At 44.1% G+C, this 18314-nt stretch overlaps 1 protein-coding gene across 1 annotated transcript; it reads right to left on the bottom strand.

The window, feature by feature from the left end:
- Positions 1 to 439: 439 nt before the first annotated feature.
- LOC128841253 (DPY30 domain-containing protein 1-like) lies at positions 440 to 15755 on the bottom strand. The gene is made up of 4 exons (XM_054036128.1): positions 15609 to 15755; positions 15373 to 15495; positions 9947 to 10055; positions 440 to 906 (listed from the first exon to the last, which is right to left on the bottom strand). The coding sequence occupies exons 1-3, from the start codon at positions 15753 to 15755 to the stop codon at positions 9948 to 9950; spliced, it is 378 nt and encodes a 125-aa protein (XP_053892103.1). The 3' UTR covers positions 440 to 906; position 9947.
- Positions 15756 to 18314: the final 2559 nt, after the last annotated feature.

Here is an 18314-nt window from a genome sequence, read left to right as displayed (position 1 = left end):
CGGCCATAAGAGCTGTGTTAAAACCTTATTAAAAACTTCAAAGCAGTTTAAACAAATTCTAAATTTAGCAGTAGCAATTACTCAGAAGATATTTTATTTAATTATTTAACTAGAAATCCAGGATACTGTTTTATAGACAAAATGTAAAGTTGCCAGTTTCATTTGCTTTGTGACTGAGATTTAGTAATATCTATCACTTTAAGAAGGTGTTCTAAAGGATGCACTATTTCCAAAATTAGCAATTACAGATACAGTAATCAAATTGGATCCATTAAATATCAGTACAAAATTAGTAGTGTCATTATATTTCCCAGGACATATTTTAAAAAATTAATATAATAGGTGGTGTAGGATGCAAGGATGCAACAGGTACAGAAAGTTGAAAGAAAAAAAATGCTCCAAAGTCTTTTATCGTGCACTGCTTTATTTTACTTTCCCATGCAAATACAGACACCAGTCTGCACACACATATTACATTTCAAGATCAGGGCCTTAGTATCTGTGGACCATCATGAACAGAAAGGAAGACTCTTTCCTACTCATTTCCAAAGCACCGTACACAATAGGAAGATAATTTAGTCAGTTCACATGCCTTATTTTTTGTCTTTCTATTAACTACTGTGTCTTTGGTTTGCATGTCTTATTCATTCCTAGGTTTGCTGAATTCTACCAGTCATCTCAGAAAGCTTTATGGAATCTTTGCTTGCAGTGTTCTCATTTGAGGCTTCCTCATGAGATGTACTGTTAGTGATTCATTCAGCTCACTCTCATTCATGTACTGAGTCGTCTTCCCTGTCAGGTTTGTCCCTTGATGGTTCCTGGTTTGTTTCAACGGCTTTAACATCTGCCAAAATGTTCACAACATTCTCCTTACCCCCCTTCTATGTATGAAAAGAACGATTTTTTCTGTACAGACATAAACAAATACACTCTTTGGCAAAATAATCAAATCACATTATGATCTGTTTTGTAATATTTATTTCCAAAAATGAAGAATGATTTATAATATCTAAAAGGCAGGATTACTGTTTATTCATTGATTCTCCTTTTTCAGTGATTTTTAGCAGTCTCTGGAGATCCAAAATTAGGGCACAATCAAAGCTTTCAAGAGCATTTTGCCCCACAACTTAATCTGTGAAGTAAATCTGACTGTACCAGAAATCTAGTATGAACCTATAATCTAGCACACTTGGGAGTATTTGACCAGGAGAGTATCAGAGCTGGAAAAATAATAAATAAGCAACAAGTTAGGGCTGAGGTAAATTGTCAGATCAGATTGGGGAACACTGCAGTAGCTTGTCTGCTCTGTGCCAGGATCTTGCCAAACACCACCAGCTCTTACTTGTACAAGAGCTAACACTTAAACAAACAGAATTACTTCACAAGTTTACAATGACATGGCAATAAAACACTTTTATGATTATGAAATTATAAGCAAAGATTTGCAGGCAAAGAATACTGTTACTTTTCTATAAGCAAGTAGGCATGAACAATTTCATTTCATTCATGAATTTTAATACATTCAGCTCTTACATTTTGTACCTATATGCAACAGTTGGGTTTAGTGTATGGTTAAATCACATCTATGTAATCCTTAGTTCTCCTTTTGGAGCCAAATAGCCCTATAAAAATCATTTTGTGATTCATAGAAAACACTGTTGTGGTGTTGCTCAAAGGCCTGGAATGGGGACTTAAATCATCATTGCTGCTACCTTTAGTTAAAAATCTCTCACTTGCAGGAACAACGTTTTGCTCTTCTACTTCAATTGACAAAGTTTCATTCAATGGCACTCGTTCCTGAAGAATAATTAACCACCCCCACCTACAATTTTCTGCACTCTCTGAGATGAGCACAAATCCTATCTAGTTACTTAACTCTTGACAATGCTTATATTAACTTTGTAAGAATTATTTGTTTATTTCCTCAGTCCATTGTGTCTTTATTTTTCTACTACTTCTTTCATATTATATGCATCACGAAATCTGTTACCTACAGCCAAGCATTCAGAATATGCTGCAAGGAGTAAGTCCAGGATATACTCCTTAACGCACTTAAAACTGCCATCACCAAACAAGGACACTCCATCTGAGAAGTAGATTGCATTATGGAAGAGGCCACCCAAATAGCCCAAGAAAACATCCTTCAATACAGAAATAAAACCCCCACTCACCACAAACCTAGTTGTCACCTGTTATACCACACTGGAATCCATATTGGGGAATCATCAAACAACTACAACCCATACTTGATGGGGACCCGACCCTGAAAGAAATCTTTTCTGAGCCTCCACTTCTGGCTTCCAAGCAACCCCCAACCTTTTCAAGCTTATCAGGAACCAGCTCCCAGACAAGAACACCTCAACTCAAAGTGGCACCAGACCCTGCCAGCACAACAGATGCAAAACCTGCAGACATATCTCCACTGCTACAATGGTCAACACCTACCAGAACACACCTTTGAAGACCCATGGATCCTACACTTGCCTATCATAACATGTTAAACCTCATACAGTGCACTAAATGTCCCAATAGTAACTAAGTGGGTGAAACCAGACAATCACTATGCTCTCGAATGAACTCACCAAGGAAAATTATAAGACAAAACACCCTATCACCTGTGGATAAACACTTTTCACAAATTTCAGAGTAACAGCCGTGTTAGTCTGTATCCGCAAAAAGAAGAACAGGAGTACTTGTGGCACCTTAGAGACTAACAAATTTATTAGAGCATAAGCTTTCGTGGACTACAGCCCACTTCTTCGGATGCATATATTTTCACAAAGCGATCACTCTCTTTCTGATCTATTAGTCCTCATCCTCAAAGGCAACCTGCACACACTTTCAAAAGACAAGGCAGGGAGTTTAAATTCATAACTTTACTAGACACTAAAAATCATGGACTGAATAAAGACACTGGATTTATGGCTTATTACAACAATCTGTTACCCACTAACTCCCTCTTTTTGTCCTATGACTGCAGAGGTGTTCACGGGCCACTCTAGAATGGTCCCTTACAATATGTGATAACTACTTACACTAAACTATCTATTCCACCTTGCAATTGTGCTATGACTCTGGCCTGGTTTACACTACAGAGTTAGGTTATGTTGACCTAACTCTGTAAGCATTTATATTAAAATGTAGCTCCAACCGATGTAACTCATCTACTACACCTCTTTAAGAGGCTTAGGTGGACACAGGTCAATCCGGTGTCAGTGTAGACACTGTATTGTTTACACCAACTGTTAATGCCTTTCAGAAGCTTTCCCACAGTGCCCCACACTGACAGTTAAATAGGTACAAGGGTTCCTGGTGAGGATGCGCACAGCCATAACAAGGAATGTAGTGTGGATATGAAAAAACAATTTAATTACGGCAGTGGCTGTACATCGACCTAACTTAGGTCGACTTAATTTTGTAGTGTAGACTTGCCCACTGAGAGTACCTTTGCCAGGCCATGTCTACACTACACACTTACATCGGTATAACTACATCAGTAGAATAATCCAAACACCTGAGCAATGTAGTTATACCGACCTGACCCGTTGTAGACAGCGCTGTGTCAGTGGGAGGGATTCTCCCACTGACACAGCTACCACCTTTTGGGAAATGGATTAACTATGCTGATTCACTCTCCTGTCAGCATAAGAGCATCTTCATTTAAGTGCTACAGTGGCGCAGTTGTGCCAATGCAGTTTTAAATGTACATTTGCCCCCAGACCTGAAGAAGACCTCTCTGTGGCTTGAAAACATGTCTCTCACCAACTATTGGTCCAATAAAAGATATTACCTCACCCACCTTGTCTTTCTTTCATATTGGTATGTTGAGTCAGATAAATGATGTTTGGTAATCAATAAACATTAATCACTCATTTACAGTATTAAATATCAGCTGTTCCATTTTCCACAGTTAGAAAGAGAAACAATTACCTAGTGAATTCAACACTGTGAAGACAAAGAAAGTTAAGCTAGCCAGCCAGCTTTATTTAGCCATGTTTTTAAAATGTGGACAGGACATCTGACATTTTTGAATTTTAGCAAACCAAGTCCCCCCTCTACCTAATAGTTTGTAACTTCACCCACTGATCTCTCTTCAATATCCAATGACAAGTGATTTCACCCACTAGCCATATATCCCTTTCCCAGAGCACCAACATTACCACCCTTTTGCCTTCATCTTCTAGGCTTTTACCTAATGCTACAACTTTTTTATTGTTTCATAACAAGTATAACAAGAAATTTGTTGTTCTCATCACTTTCCTTTAAACTTTTTAAAATAAAGTTTTCATTCGTGTGCTGAAATTAAAACTTAATGCATTTACTATTTAAAAACATTCCACATGTATGTTATGATCCTGTAAATATTTCGGAGTGAGATAGGAAAGAAAAAGAAAAACCCGAAGAATAACTAGGTCGCTTTTGTTTTCAGAGAGGAGGAAAGGAATGGATTTTGCACAATCCTCTTTTAAGTCCAAGATTTTCTCCATTTATTTTCACTGTAACTATCCAGCTCCCTTTAAAGATGGAAACAGGAAATGCTTCTGATGTCAGCAGGATCATGGGACTCAAGCAGCTTCTCTGACTAGATTGGAGAAGGAACTTTTTGTGACAGTGAATTGCAGAGGTTAACATTAAGCTAGAACAGTTTGTTGATTTTTAAAAACACACCAAGCATCTTATTTGCTTCCTTAATTTCTGATACACTCTGGAGAGGTACCTTCATGACTCCAGCAGATACAATTTGTTGCACAAGGAACTCTAGTTCACAGCCAATCAGTGTACATGAGTTTATTTTGTCAGTATGCAGTACATTTATCCAGTTTCTTTTCTATTCACATAATATTGCCCACTCAATCGCAAACCATGACTGTTCTTCATTTGGCAATATATAATTTGATTTTCAATCCTTGTTTTCTCACTCTTGTATAGCGGTGTGCTTTTTGAATACATATTCCAATTTTTTTTTTTTTTGGATGAAGGTGTACAAATTCTATTTAAGGTCAGATTTTCCCTCCCTTAACTTCTTCCCACCACGAACTAGAGACATACATCTGTGAGTGTAGATACCATCCATGGCAGTGACTTAAGAGATTAGTCCATGGTCTCAGGTGTTGATTTTTGCCAGATGTTTCATGCTAGGGCTTCTGCTTCAAACTACAATTTTGTTACACTCATAAGGTATCACTCCTGTTTAAAAAGGCATATCATCAGCCCTCCACCTGCAACAGAACTATTGATGTTCACAAAGAGCCTGCACTGAGTGGCAAGGTTCAGGGGTGTGTATGAATGTGAGCTAGGCAATTAATAGATAAGGAGATAGAGTGAGGCCTGGTCTACACTACGAGTTTAAGTCGAATTTAGCAGCGTAAATTCGAATTAAGCCTGGACACGTTCACACAACGAAGCCCTTTTTTTCGACTTAAAGGGCCCTTTAAACCGGTTTCTTTACTCCACCTCCGACGAGGGGATTAGCGCTAAAATCGGCCTTTGCGGGTCGGAATTGGGGTAGTGTGGACGGAATTCAACGTTATTGGCCTCCGGGAGCTATCCCACAGTGCTTCATTGTGACCGCTCTGGACAGCACTCTCAACTCACATGCACTGACCAGGTAGACAGGAAAAGCCCCGCGAACTTTTGAATTTCATTTCCTGTTTGCCCAGCGAGGAGAGCACAGGTGACCACGCAGAGCTCATCAGCACAGGTAACCATGATGGAGTCCCAGGATCGCAAAAGACCGAACGGGAGGTACGGGATCATGGACTGAACGGGAGGTACGGGATCTGCTCACCATATGGGGAGATGAATCAGTGCTAGCTGAACTCCGTAGCAGTAAACAAAATGGCAAAATATTAGAAAAGGTCTCAAAGACCATGAAGGACAGAGGCCATAACAGGGACGCACAGCAGTGCTGTGTGAAAATTAAGGAGCTAAGGCAAGCCTACCACAAAGCCAGAGAGGCAATCGGAAGGTCCGGGGCAGAGCTGCAAATATGCCGCTTCTACGCGGAGCTGCATGCAATCCTAGGGGTGCAGCCACCACTACCCCAACCGTGTGCTATGACTCCGTCAATGGAGAAACACGCAACAGGGAAGTGGGTTCGGGGTACGAGGAAGATGAAGATGAAGAATATGTAGATAGCTCACAGCAGCAAGGAAGCGGAGAAACCGGTTTCCCCAACAGCCAGGATATGTTCATCACCCTAGGCCTGGAATCAGTAACCCCCGAACTCACCCAAGGCGTGCTCCCAGACCCTGAGGGCACACAGGGGACCTCTGGTGAATGTACCTTTGTAAATATTACACATGGTTTAAAAGCAAGCGTGTTTAATGATTAATGATTAATTTGCCCTGGCAATTGCGGCCAGTACAGCTACTGGAAAAGTCTGTTAACGTGTATGGGGATGGAGCGGAAATCCTCCACTGACATCTCCAGAAAGCTCTGCTTCATGTACTCCCAAAGCCTTTGCAAAAGGTTTCTGGGGAGGGCTGCCTTATCCCGTCCACCATGGTAGGACACTTTACCACGCCAGGCCAGTAGCACGTAGTCTGGAATCATTGCATAACAAAGCATGGCAGCGTATGGTCCCTGTGTTTGCTGGCATGCAGACAACATCCATTCCTTATCTCTCTTTGTTATCCTCAGGAGAGTGATATCATTCACGGTCACCTGGTTGAAATGGGGTGATTTTATTAAGGGGGCATTCAGAGGTGCCCGTTCCTGCTCGGCTGAACAGAAATGTTCCCCGCTGTTAGCCACGCGGTAGGGGGGAGGGGTGAAGTGATCATCCCAGAGAATTGTGTGTGTGGGGGGGTAGTTGGGTTTGTGCTGCATGTTAACCCGGAAACTGCAGTCCCTCCTTTTACATTGCAAATCCATTTTAAATGGCCAACCCAAGGGGTGCTTGGTATGGGAAATGAGGGCGCTACTGTTTGAAACCATTCCTACATGTTAAGAAGGTTAAAAAAGCCAAAAGACTGTGGCTTACCATGGCTAGCTGCAAGCCGAATCTGTTGCCTGGCACTGCGTGAGTGATCTCTCACACCAAACCGGCAGGCCCTCAATATAAGAGGAAAAATGCGACCTTGTAACGAAAGCACATGTGCTGTGTAATGTGAACAGCAAAATTTAACGTGAAAGAGTGTACCCATTGTTCTCTAAAATGTGTCTTTTTTAACCACCTCTCCCTTCTCCGCCACCAGCTGCAAATGTTTCTCCTTCACAGAGGCTAGCGAAGATTAGGAGAAAACGGCGGACTCGGGAGGATATGTTCTCGGAGCTCCAGATGTCCTCCCATGCTGACAGAGCACAGCAGAATGCGTGGAGGCAGTCAATGTCAGACTACAGAAAAGCACAATATGAACGAGAGGAGAGGTGGCGGGCTGAATCACGGGATGAACAGAGCAAGTGGCGGGCTGAAGATGATAAGTGGCGTCAGCTTGCAGACAGAAGGCAAGAGTCGATGCTCCGGCTGCTGGAGCATCAAACTGATATGCTCCAGCGTATGGTTGAGCTGAAGGAAAGGCATCAGGAGCAGAGACCGCCGCTACAGCCCCTGTGTAACCAACAGCCCTCCTCCCCAAGTTCCATAGCCTCCTCACCCAGACGCCCAAGAACACGGAGGGGGGGCCTCCGGCCACCCAGTCACTCCACCCCAGATGATTGCCCGAGCATCAGAAGGCTGGCCTTCAATAAGAGTTAAAGTTTTAAAATGCAGTGTGTCCTTTTCCTTCCCTCCTCCCCCACCCATCCCGGGCTACCTTGGCAATTATCCCCCTAGTTGTGTGATGAATTAATAAAGAATGCATGAATGTGAAGTAACAATGACTTTATTGCCTCTGAAAGCAGTGCTCAAAGGGGGGAGGTGAGGATGGGGGGGGGAGTGGAGGGTTCATCAAGGAGAAACAAACAGAAGTTTCACACTGTAGCCTGGCCAGTCATAAAACTCGTTTTCAAAGCTTCTCTGATGCACACCGCGCCCTGCTGTGCTCTTCTAACCGCCTTGGTGTCTGGCTGCGCGTAATCAGCGGCCAGGCGATTTGCCTCAACCTCCCACCCCACCATAAATATCTCCCCCTTACTCTCACAGATATTGTGGAGCGCACAGCAAGCAGCAATAACAATGGGGATATTCTTTTCGCTGAGGTCTGAGCGAGTCAGTAAGCTGCGCCAGTGCGCTTTTAAACGTCCAAATGCACATTCCACCACCATTCGGCACTTGCTCAGCCTGTAGTTGAACAGGTCCTGACTACTGTCCAGGCTGCCTGTGTATGGCTTCATGAACCATGGCATTAAGGGGTAGGCCGGGTCCCCAAGGATCACGATAGGCATTTCAACATCCCCAACGGTTATTTTCTGGTCTGGGAAGAAAGTCCCTTCCTCCAGCTTTCGAAACAGAACAGAGTGCCTGAAGACGCGTGCATCATGTACCTTTCCCGGCCATCCCACGTTGATGTTGGTGAAAAGTCCCTTGTGATCCACCAGGGCTTGCAGCAGCATTGAAAAAGTACCCCTTGCAGTTTATGTACTCGGCATCTTCTGGGTGCTTGGCAGAAAATACTGGCCGCTTGGCAGAAAATAGTGTACTACGACTGATAGCCACCATCATCATTGGGAAGGCAGCAGAATATGACTGGGGGACATATGGAGTTTCATCCATTATCTGATCAAACTGCAGTATGATGATGACGGATTCCAGTCGTAATACACCATCTACTGCCAAAAGGCAAGGGGCTTCTGCTGTGTAGCAATGCAGTACCACGTCTGCCAGCCCCATGTCTGCCAGCACCCAGATCACCGATGAAGGCTACCAGTCATACTGCACTGTCTACTGCCAAAAGGCAATTAGCTGCTGCTGTGTAGCAATGCAGTACCACGTCTGCTGGCACCCAGAGGACATATGGTGACGGTGAGCTGAGCTGAGCGGGCTCCATGCTTGGCGTGGTATGTTGTCTGCATGGGTAACCCAGGTAAAAAGGCGCAAATCGATTGTCTGCCGTTGCTCTGACGGAGGGGGAGGGGCCTGACGACATGTACCCAGAACTCCCCGCGACACTGTTTTGCATCATTCAGGCATTGGGATCTCAACCCAGAATTCCAATGGGTGGCGGAGACTGCGGGAACTGTGGGATAGCTACCCATAGCGCAACGCTCCGGAAGTCGACGCTAGCCTCGGTACTGTGGACGCGGTCCGCCGACTTAATGCACTTAGAGCATTTTATGTGGGGACACACACAATCGGCTGTATACAACCGATTTCTATAAAACCGGCTTCTATAAATTCGACCTAATTTCATAGTTTAGACATACCCTCAGACTACCTTACTTTGGAAATTCCTAGCTTTAATCAGGCTACGGCACAACATTACTTAAAAAGACACACAGACATTTGACTGCAAAACTTAAATTACCTTTGTGATTTTTTTTTTTGTTAAATACATGGCTTTTATTCAAGTTTAGCTGGGTTTTGTTACATTAAAATTCTTCCAGGAATATTTTCTTTTTTAAAACTGGTTCATAATGTAAGTCCCACAAATAGCAAAACTATGATAAATTCTGTTCCTTAACTAAACTGAAAAAAGCAGTACATTTCTAGCATATTGTTTCCCAGGCAGATTAAAAATTGACTGTCTTTTTACTTGTTTGTTGCAATAAGTTTTCTTGTTTTATAGAAAAACATTTTTATGGACAAATCATGTTATATCTAAAACACAAATTTATTTACATAAAAAAGAGGTTGCTGAAGTCATTCTATATTTGACTAAAGATTGGTGCTTGTCTAGTGGTATATGTCAACCCACTTTTTCAAAGTGTGTTATGTACTCAAAGCAGGTTGAGTCCGAAGGAACATTAACTGTAGTACCTATGAATGGAGCCAGTAAGACTGTTGAGAACATGTGGTGAGAAAAACTGTTTAGACATTATTTGTATTGTTAGGTATAATACTTACTCTAAATAACAGTCTCATCATCCTCTACAACCATTGCCAAATTAGGGGTTCCAGACTTGTTGGTCAGATCTGCTGTCATCTTTCTTGGATACTGTTCAATAATTATCTTCTAAGATAAAAGTTACATTTGATTCAAACAAACAGAAAGAAACAGACAGACTATATGCCTCATCTCTTTCCCAATTAAGCCAATGAGGTTTTGCCACTGACTGCAGTGGGAGCAGGATTAGCCCTGTACAGAATATTTTTCTATATTTTTTAACAGTAAGGGTATGTCTCCATTACAAACCTAAGTCGACCTATATTAAGTTGACTTGCATCACCACAGTAGTTACTGTGGTGGCTGTATGTCCACACTACTATCCTTGGGTCGGTGGTGCACATCCTCACCTGAAGGAGGCGGGGGAGGAGGGGAGAGAGGAGCTCGGGCTTCTCACCTCAGCTCACAGATGAGAGTGGAGTCCGAAGCTGCCTCCTCTTCTCGCCCCGGCTCCCAGTTGGGAATGGGGTCCGCCAGGAGCAGGGTCCAGCAGCCCAGCTCTCCCAGGGACCAGGGGGTAGCTGGGCTCTATCTGCCCAGCTTTCTTGTCAATTTCCCAACAGGAGCCGCAAAATTGACAAAACAGCCAATGTAAGGGACACTATCTACATAGACGCTGTGTCACTCTAACTACACCAGGGGTTCTCAAACTGGGGGTAGGGACCCCTCAGGAGGCTGGGAGGTTATTACATGGGGGGTTGCGAGCTGTCAGCCTCCACCCTAAACCCTGCTTTGCATCCAGCATTTATAATGGTGTTAAATATATAAAAAAGTGTTTTTAATTTATAAGGGGGAGTTGCACTCAGAGGCTTGCTATGTGAAAGGGGTCACCAGTACAAAAGTTTGAGAACTACTGAACTACACCAACATAAGCCTTACACCTCTCGAGGAGGTGGAGTTATTATATTTGAGTAGTAGGGCATTGGTGGGAAGAAGGCTGTAGTGTAGACACTAACATAATTAAGTTGACAGAAGGCTGCCTTCTGTCGACCTAACTGTGTAGTGTAGACCAGCCCTTAGTGCTGAGAACTTCAAACTGGCAGGCTAAGTATGACATTCAGCACATTATCTCCTAGTAGCTCACACTTCTGTTCTTCATTTCTGCAGTGTCCAACTTCACTCATGTTGCTGGTTGTGTGATGCCATGCAAGTCATGGAGAGTCAGCCCCTGAAGTCTCATCTACATTGTTAACTCTGGTTCAGCTCCACCAATGGTCATGACTTTCTGAGCCTCTGATGGGATGCACAAACCCCACGCTGGGCTCAAAGGGGGTTTAAGGAAAATACTAGACCCAGATAGCCCCACTCCTCCAGATCAGCATGTTCTAGCTGGGGAGGAAGCTTAAAAGGGAGCAATCCAACTCAGATCGGGGAGGAAGACAGACCTTTCCTGAGGGCTCCTGAACAAGGGTGTCGAAGAAGTCTCCCGGGTTGGAAGGGGACTGAGCCCGGTTTGGGCTGAAGGTTTAGTTGTCTTTTTTTTCCCTTTTGTTATCTTTTATTGTACTTGGAGCCATGGGGAGAGACAGATGGTAGGAAGTGACCCAGGTGGTAACTCCGAGAGTGCTCCGAGAGCCAGACTCTGATTGGCTCTTGTAGGGCCCTGAGTCAGAGCCTGGTGGAGTAGGAGGACCTGGGCTCCCTTATCAAGTGCCCCTCCTCCAAGAGGTGTATAAGCCTCATTCCCCACCGCCTTCACTCCCTGTAAAAAGAGGGCAAGGATATTGAAAACCCAAGGCAAAGCTAAGCCCATACACACAGGTGAGGAACTGGACTGACACCCCAAGGGTCCCTTTCTCCTCCTTCTCTTTCTTTCTCTTGCTCCCTCCCCCCAGTCGAGTCACAGTATGAGTAGGAACAAAGGAAGCAGTCGTTACACAGAACAAGGGATCCTGGTATAAGGAATTTGGCCGGTAAGATTTTGAGAACATATGGTGAGAAAAACTTTGCTTTGAATTTAACATGGTTTGCTAGGTTAGGCAATAGTTGTGTTTTATCTATATGTTTCTTGTAACTCCATTTGAGATAACAAGATTAGTGCAAATCAGTTCTATTAATAAAATGACAGACTTTATATACGACCTTGTTTTATCCAGAAGAGGGCTGGGCAGTACAAGACCTACCTTTCTGGGGAAAAATCTGGGAGTGGGGGTATACTGGGGTCACCTTACAGTATAATTCAAGTTGGTAAGAGCCTGAGTGTGACTGGCAGGCTGCAAGTGCATACAGAGATAGCTCTGAGTAACTTACATGCTAGTGCATGTTTGTGAGCAGTCTTGAATGGAGGCCATAGCAGCAATGCACTGTAAAGAGCACCCCAGGTTAGAGGGCAGGAGTGACACATCTACTCGTTAGTTTAGTTTGTACCCTGGCTATGTCACATCCACTAGACCACCTGGCCCTCCGCAGACCCTATCACACTGCCCTAGAGCAGGGTTTCTCAACCCCTAGATCAGGACCTAAAATTGGGTTGCCAGAATGTTTCAAAGGGTAGCGTGGCAGTTCCTGTGTCTCCTGTCCCATGAGACTAGTTAGGCTTGCCTCTCTGCTCCAGGCACTGCAACCGCTGGGGTCCCAGCACAACTCAGGCTTGGTCCAGCAGTCATGATGATGGGAGTCTGGGCAGGCCAAATTTGAGTGAGTGGCAAACTCATGCGCCAGGTCACAACTCACACAAATTTGGTCTAGTCAGGGAGGTAGGGCCAAACCAGAGCAGTGCTACAATCCTGGAGGTTGCAATGGCCAGAGCCAAAAGCCAAGCCTAGCCAGCCCCACAGCACAGGAGCTGCCACTGTGGGGTGAGTGCTGGCAAGACCCTTTCCCCCGCCCCAAGGGGGCAGAACCTAACCGAAACCACCCCAGAGCCAGGGCCGGCTCCAGCTTATTTGCCGCCCCAAGCGGCGAAGCAAAATAAATAAATAAATAAAGCCGTGATCGGCGGCACTTCGGCGGTAGCTCTACCGCACCGCTTCATTCTCCGGTGGCAATTCGGTGGCGGGCCCTTCCCTCCGAGAGGGAGTGAGGGACCCACCACCAAATTGCCGCCCAAGACCCGGACGTGCTGCCCCTTTCCATTGGCCTCCCCAAGCACCTGCTTCTTTTGCTGGTGCCTGGAGCCGGCCCTGCCCAGAGCCTCCACCCCCCAGACTATTTCCTAGGTTGTGACAGGGCATAAACATTTACAAATGGATCTTGAGCCCAAAAAGGTTGAGAACCACTGCTCTAGAGAAGACTAACCAAAGGCTGCTGCCAGCAATTAAAGCAGTGTTTTGGTTAGATCTCTTAAGCCATATTCGTAACACTTGGAGGCCAGAAGGGACCATTAGATCATTCTGATCTCCTATGTATCACTGGCCATTAAATTTCACCCAGCTGTTCCTGTACTGAACCCAGTAACTTGTGTGTGACTACAGCATACCTTCCAGAAAGGCATCCAATCTTGATCTGAAGACATCAAGACATGGAAAATCCACCATCTCCCTTGGTAGTTTGTTGCAGTGGTTAATCACCTTCATTGTTAAAAATGTGTGCCTAATTTTTCATTTGGGTTCAGCTTCCAGCCATTGGTTCTTGTTACGCCTGTCTCCACTAGATCAAAGAACCCTTTAGTGCCTGCGAAGGTCCTTACATACTGTAATCAAGAGACCTGAAGAAGAGCTCTGTGTAAGCTCGAAAGCTTGTCTCTCTCAACAACAGAAGATGGTCTAATAAAAAATATTACTTCACCCACCTTGTCTCTCTAATACTGTCACCAAGTCACCTCTCAGGCTATGTCTACACTACAGACCTTACAGCAGTACAGCTGTGCCGCTATAAGGTCTCCCATGTAGCTGCTATAATCTAACGGGAGAGCTGTTCACATCAGTGCTTTTGTCAGTGAAATTTATGTCAGTCAGGAGTGTGTTTTTTTCACACCCCGAACGACAAAAGTTTTACTGACAAAAGTGCTATCGTAGACATAGCCTAAGTCTTTTTGATAAGCTAATCAAATTGCACTCTTTAAATCTCTCACTGTAAGGCCTTTTCTCAAGCCCTCAAATCATTGTTGTGGCTCTTTTTTACACCCTCTTCAATTTTTCAACATTCTTTTTAAAATACGGGCACCAGAAATGTATGCAGTATTGTCGTATCTGGCACACAAATGCCTCATACAGAGGTAAAAATCACCTCCCTATTCCTTCTCACTACTCCCATTTATACATCCAAGGATTATATTGGCTCATTTTGCCACAGCATTGCACTGGGAGCTCATGTTGAGTTGCTCATCCACTGTGACCTCTGAATCCTTTTCAGGGTCACTGCTTCCCAGGGTACAGTTCACCATTCTGTAGGTATAGCCTAAATCAGGGTTTCTCAAACTTCATTGCACTGTGACCCCCTTCTGACAACAAAAATTACTACACGATCCCAGGGAGAGGGACCGAAGCCCAAGCCCCGCCTCCCTGGAGTGGGACTGAAGCCAAAGCTTAAGGGCTTTGGCCTTGGGTGGGGGAGCTGTAACCTGAGCCCTGCCACCCAGAGCTGAAGCTGAAGCCTGATCCCTGCTGCCCAAGGATGAAGCACTCAGGCTTTGGCTTCAGCCCTGGGTGGTGGGGCTCAGACTTTGGCTTCAGTAAGTCGAACGCCAGCCCTGGCGACTCCATTAAAACAGAGTGGTGACCCACTTTGGGGTCCTGACCCACAGTTTGAGAACCGCTGTCCTAAATTATTTGGTCCTAGATGTAAAACTTTGCAGCTGGCTGTATTAATTTGCATTTTGTTTGAATAGGCCCAGTTTACAAAGTGATGCAGATCACTCTGCATGAACGCCCTGTCTTCCTCATCATTACCACTCTGCCAATCTTTGAATTATCTATAAATTTTGTCAGCTGTGATTTTGACATGGTATTCAAAATGCTGGCAGTCTCTTTATACTAGGACTTCTAATGTGTCTACCACTGATGAAACAGGACCAATGTTACCAATGTTTAGAAAAGATTTCCCAATGTAGACAAACTGCTTTTATGACTTGTGACACAGCGGACAGGGAACTGACAATATGAGTAAGCCTGGACATTGCAAGGATGAAGAATATAAATATGAGCTGTTGGATTATAATCTAAAATTCCCTCTTGGGCAGGTAATTGGGGATACTGTGAGAATTCCTTATCTCTTGTCTGTAAAATGGGGATAAAAATTATTTACCTATCTATGCTAATTTCAGGAGAATTGTGAGGATTAATTTTTTAATATAAAAAAAAACATTTTAGATGAAAACTACTGCATTATTAGATTAACAATGCTATAAGTGTTAAATAGCTTTATTAAGATTCAATTTTCTTAAGCATGTAAAGATAATAAGATTTCAGTTTTAAAATGTAGTACACAAGATTAAATTCTGCCAGACCTGATAATGTGCTTCAGTTTTCTGCCTGATCAGGAGCTCTTCTGCTTTCAGTTTTTGTACCATTTCCAGTTCTAACAGGGCCTTTGCACGATCTTGTATGAGCTGGGCCCTCTCTACCTTCCTCTAGCATTGCAGAAAAATTATGACATTGACCAATGACAAAATATGGAAACTAAAATCAGCCAAGTTGGGATTAAATGTCAAAAAAGATTTTTTTAAAATGAAAGGAAATTCACCTCTTCTTCTTTATTTAAATTTTTCTTGTATTTGTAGAGCCAGTATGCCAGATAATTAATTGGGTCTGCTGGCCGATGCTCTGCCACCTCTGCAAGTCCCTCAGCTAAGCATTTTCCTATGCATTTTTTGAGGTACTCTGTATCCATTCTTATCTTCTACCAAGCGCTGCACCAATATATTAACTGAAATGTTTTAGACATTATTGAGTGAGAACATGTGCACTAACAAAAGGTTTCATATGGACATTGGTGGTCATACAAATCTATTTACATTGCCTTGGTGATACATCTCAACCCTGACATGGGGAACCATTTCTCGTAGTAAGGGAATAATTCAGCCTTAATGGCCGATACATTCTTGAATGACACAGCTAAGAAAGGTGGCAACTGAGTTGTTGGTTTTGTGAGATGAACATCACTATACTGATACCAGCAACTCATTTCACCTAGCCTATTGGAAAGACATTCGCTGGTAACCACTTTTGGTTACTACCATCTTGGTTCTCTAGAAGTGAAAGTCCCTGTATTGCACTTCTAATTAAATTCTGTATCGATCTTGGTAAAATATTACTTCTTAAGTATTGTTTTATTCCTACTGGATCTGCAGTATAGCCCTAACTAGCACAATCTGCATGGCACTGAATCAAACGCAATAGTCTTAGTTTTCATTTTTCACAAATAGAGTACAAAATGTTGGATTTATAAAGAAGCTTCCAGGCTAATTTAGACAGCGTAAGTGGCTTTTACAGAAGAAAGTGTAAATGATAAGAAACTGACAGTGCAGTGACAGTGTAGGGCAATTATGGGAGTAAGTACTAAGGCTATGTCAACACTATGGACCTTACAGCGGCACAGCTGTACCACTGCAGCTGGGTCGATATAAGGTCTCCCGTATAGCCGCTCTATGCCAGCGGATGAGAGCTCTCCCGCCAGCATAATTAAACCACCCCCAACAAGTGGCGGTAGCCATGGCAGTGGCACTGTCCACACCAGCTCTTTTGTCGGTGAAACTTATGTCGGTCAGGGGGGTGTTTTTTCCGACAAAAGTGCTAGTGTAGGCAAAGCCTAACAGTATGCCTATATTTAAATGCTATATTGGCACAACTCTATAATGCGTCAGTGTAGACACTACCTCAACCAATGGGGAGGGATTTTTCCATTGGTGTAGGTAATCCACATCCCTGAGAGGTTGTAGCTAGGTTGATGGAACAATTCTTCCATTGACCTAGTGCTGTCTACATTAGGGGTTAGGTCGGTATAGCTACATTTCTCAGGGGTGTGGACTTTTCACACTGTTGAGAGACTTAGCTATAGTGATGTAAATTCCTAGGGTAGACTGGGCCTCAGACTGAGTCTTTACTCCTGGGGGAATTCTGCACTACTGTGTGTGCGCATAATTAATGAGCTGTGCATATTTTTATTTTTTTGCGCAGAAAAAAGCTTCTACAGAAATGTTGCTGCAGTTCCACCTTTTTCCCACCAGAGGGTGCTGTGGTGTAAGAACAGTAGCAGCAGCTCCCAGCCAGCTGGGGAAGACAAATAGCCTGCCTTCTTTGCAGTGCCTGTCAGGCCAGGTCACGAAACAGGGGCTATGGGGAGACAGACAGCATGGGGTGTTGGGGGGTGATGTCAGGGCCACATTGTGATGGGGAAGGGGGTGCAGAGCTACATAGAGACAGGGGAGTGGCTAGGTGGGGGCACAGAGACACATGGGGACAAAGGGAGAGGGTACAGAGCCACATAGGGATGGAGGAGAGGGTGCAGGGCCACATGGGGATGGGGAGACTGAGTCGGGGTGGAGGGACACATGTGGACAGGGAGTGTGGGAACACATGGGGACAGGGGTAGATGTGCTTGACCGAATGGGAGATGCTAGGAGTCAGCCATGGTCTGGAGGGGGGCAGCTCCCTAACAATCCTCCCCGCCCCTCAAAAACATACTTTTCCTACCCATACCCATATTTCCCACCCATTCCCACAACCCTCCAACTTCACACCCAGGTTCCTTCCCAGCAATTTACTCCCCCAGCTCCTCCATTACCACTGACTCCCCCAAGCCTTTGCTTCTGAGGGGTGTGGTAAATATGGTTCTGTATTGTAGTTTAAATGAATTATTACTCAGAGTTCTGTATTAATATGCCTAGTAAGGAATCTATTTGTCAAAAAACATTTCCTGAATCGTTTTTTTAGTCTGTATTGTTTCAGACATACTTGGTGACAGGTATTTTGAAATAAATGACCAAAAATAATTAAAACTGGTGTGATTATTCTGTGTTATTTTGACAAATAAAATATGCAGAATTTTAAAACACTGTACACATATATTTTTTTTTTTTTTTTTTTTTGGTGCAGAATTCCACCAGGAGTAAGTCTTGTACACTGGAGTCTGTTTGAGTGGGAACCCCTTCTGTCCAGGTTACTGAGGTTATTGTGTCCTCTCCAGGAACAGACCAGGGGCTCTTTACCTTCCCTATGGGTAGCTACCGCAATGAGCAGCGGGGAGTTGGCACGCTGCTGGTATTACGCGAGGTAAAGTAGCAGAGGTTTCTGTTGTGTAAAGATCAGTCAGTCACTCACCGCTGGGTGTAGGGGACGGGACAGTCCTTTGTACACATGGTGACAGGCTCCCGAGCCGTGCTGCACGCTGGGGCCCCACTATCACTCCCCCCCCAGCCAGGCTGCCCGCCCGGGGCTGACTGACCCCACC

Source organism: Malaclemys terrapin, chromosome 7 (genome assembly GCF_027887155.1).
Source record: "Malaclemys terrapin pileata isolate rMalTer1 chromosome 7, rMalTer1.hap1, whole genome shotgun sequence".
In the NCBI taxonomy this organism is placed as follows: Eukaryota; Metazoa; Chordata; order Testudines; family Emydidae; genus Malaclemys; species Malaclemys terrapin.
This window is presented reverse-complemented; position numbering and strand designations above follow the sequence as displayed.

Coding starts and splice junctions, on each gene's coding strand:
- LOC128841253 (XM_054036128.1), bottom strand. CDS start 15,755: ATGGATACAGAGTACCTCAAAAAATGCATAGGAAAATGCTTAGCTGAG. Junction 15,496..15,608: donor ATTTAAATAAAGAAGAAGAG/GTGAATTTCCTT, acceptor CTGCAATGCTAG/AGGAAGGTAGAGAGGGCCCA. Junction 10,056..15,372: donor AAACTGAAGCACATTATCAG/GTCTGGCAGAAT, acceptor CTTTTATCTTAG/AAGATAATTATTGAACAGTA.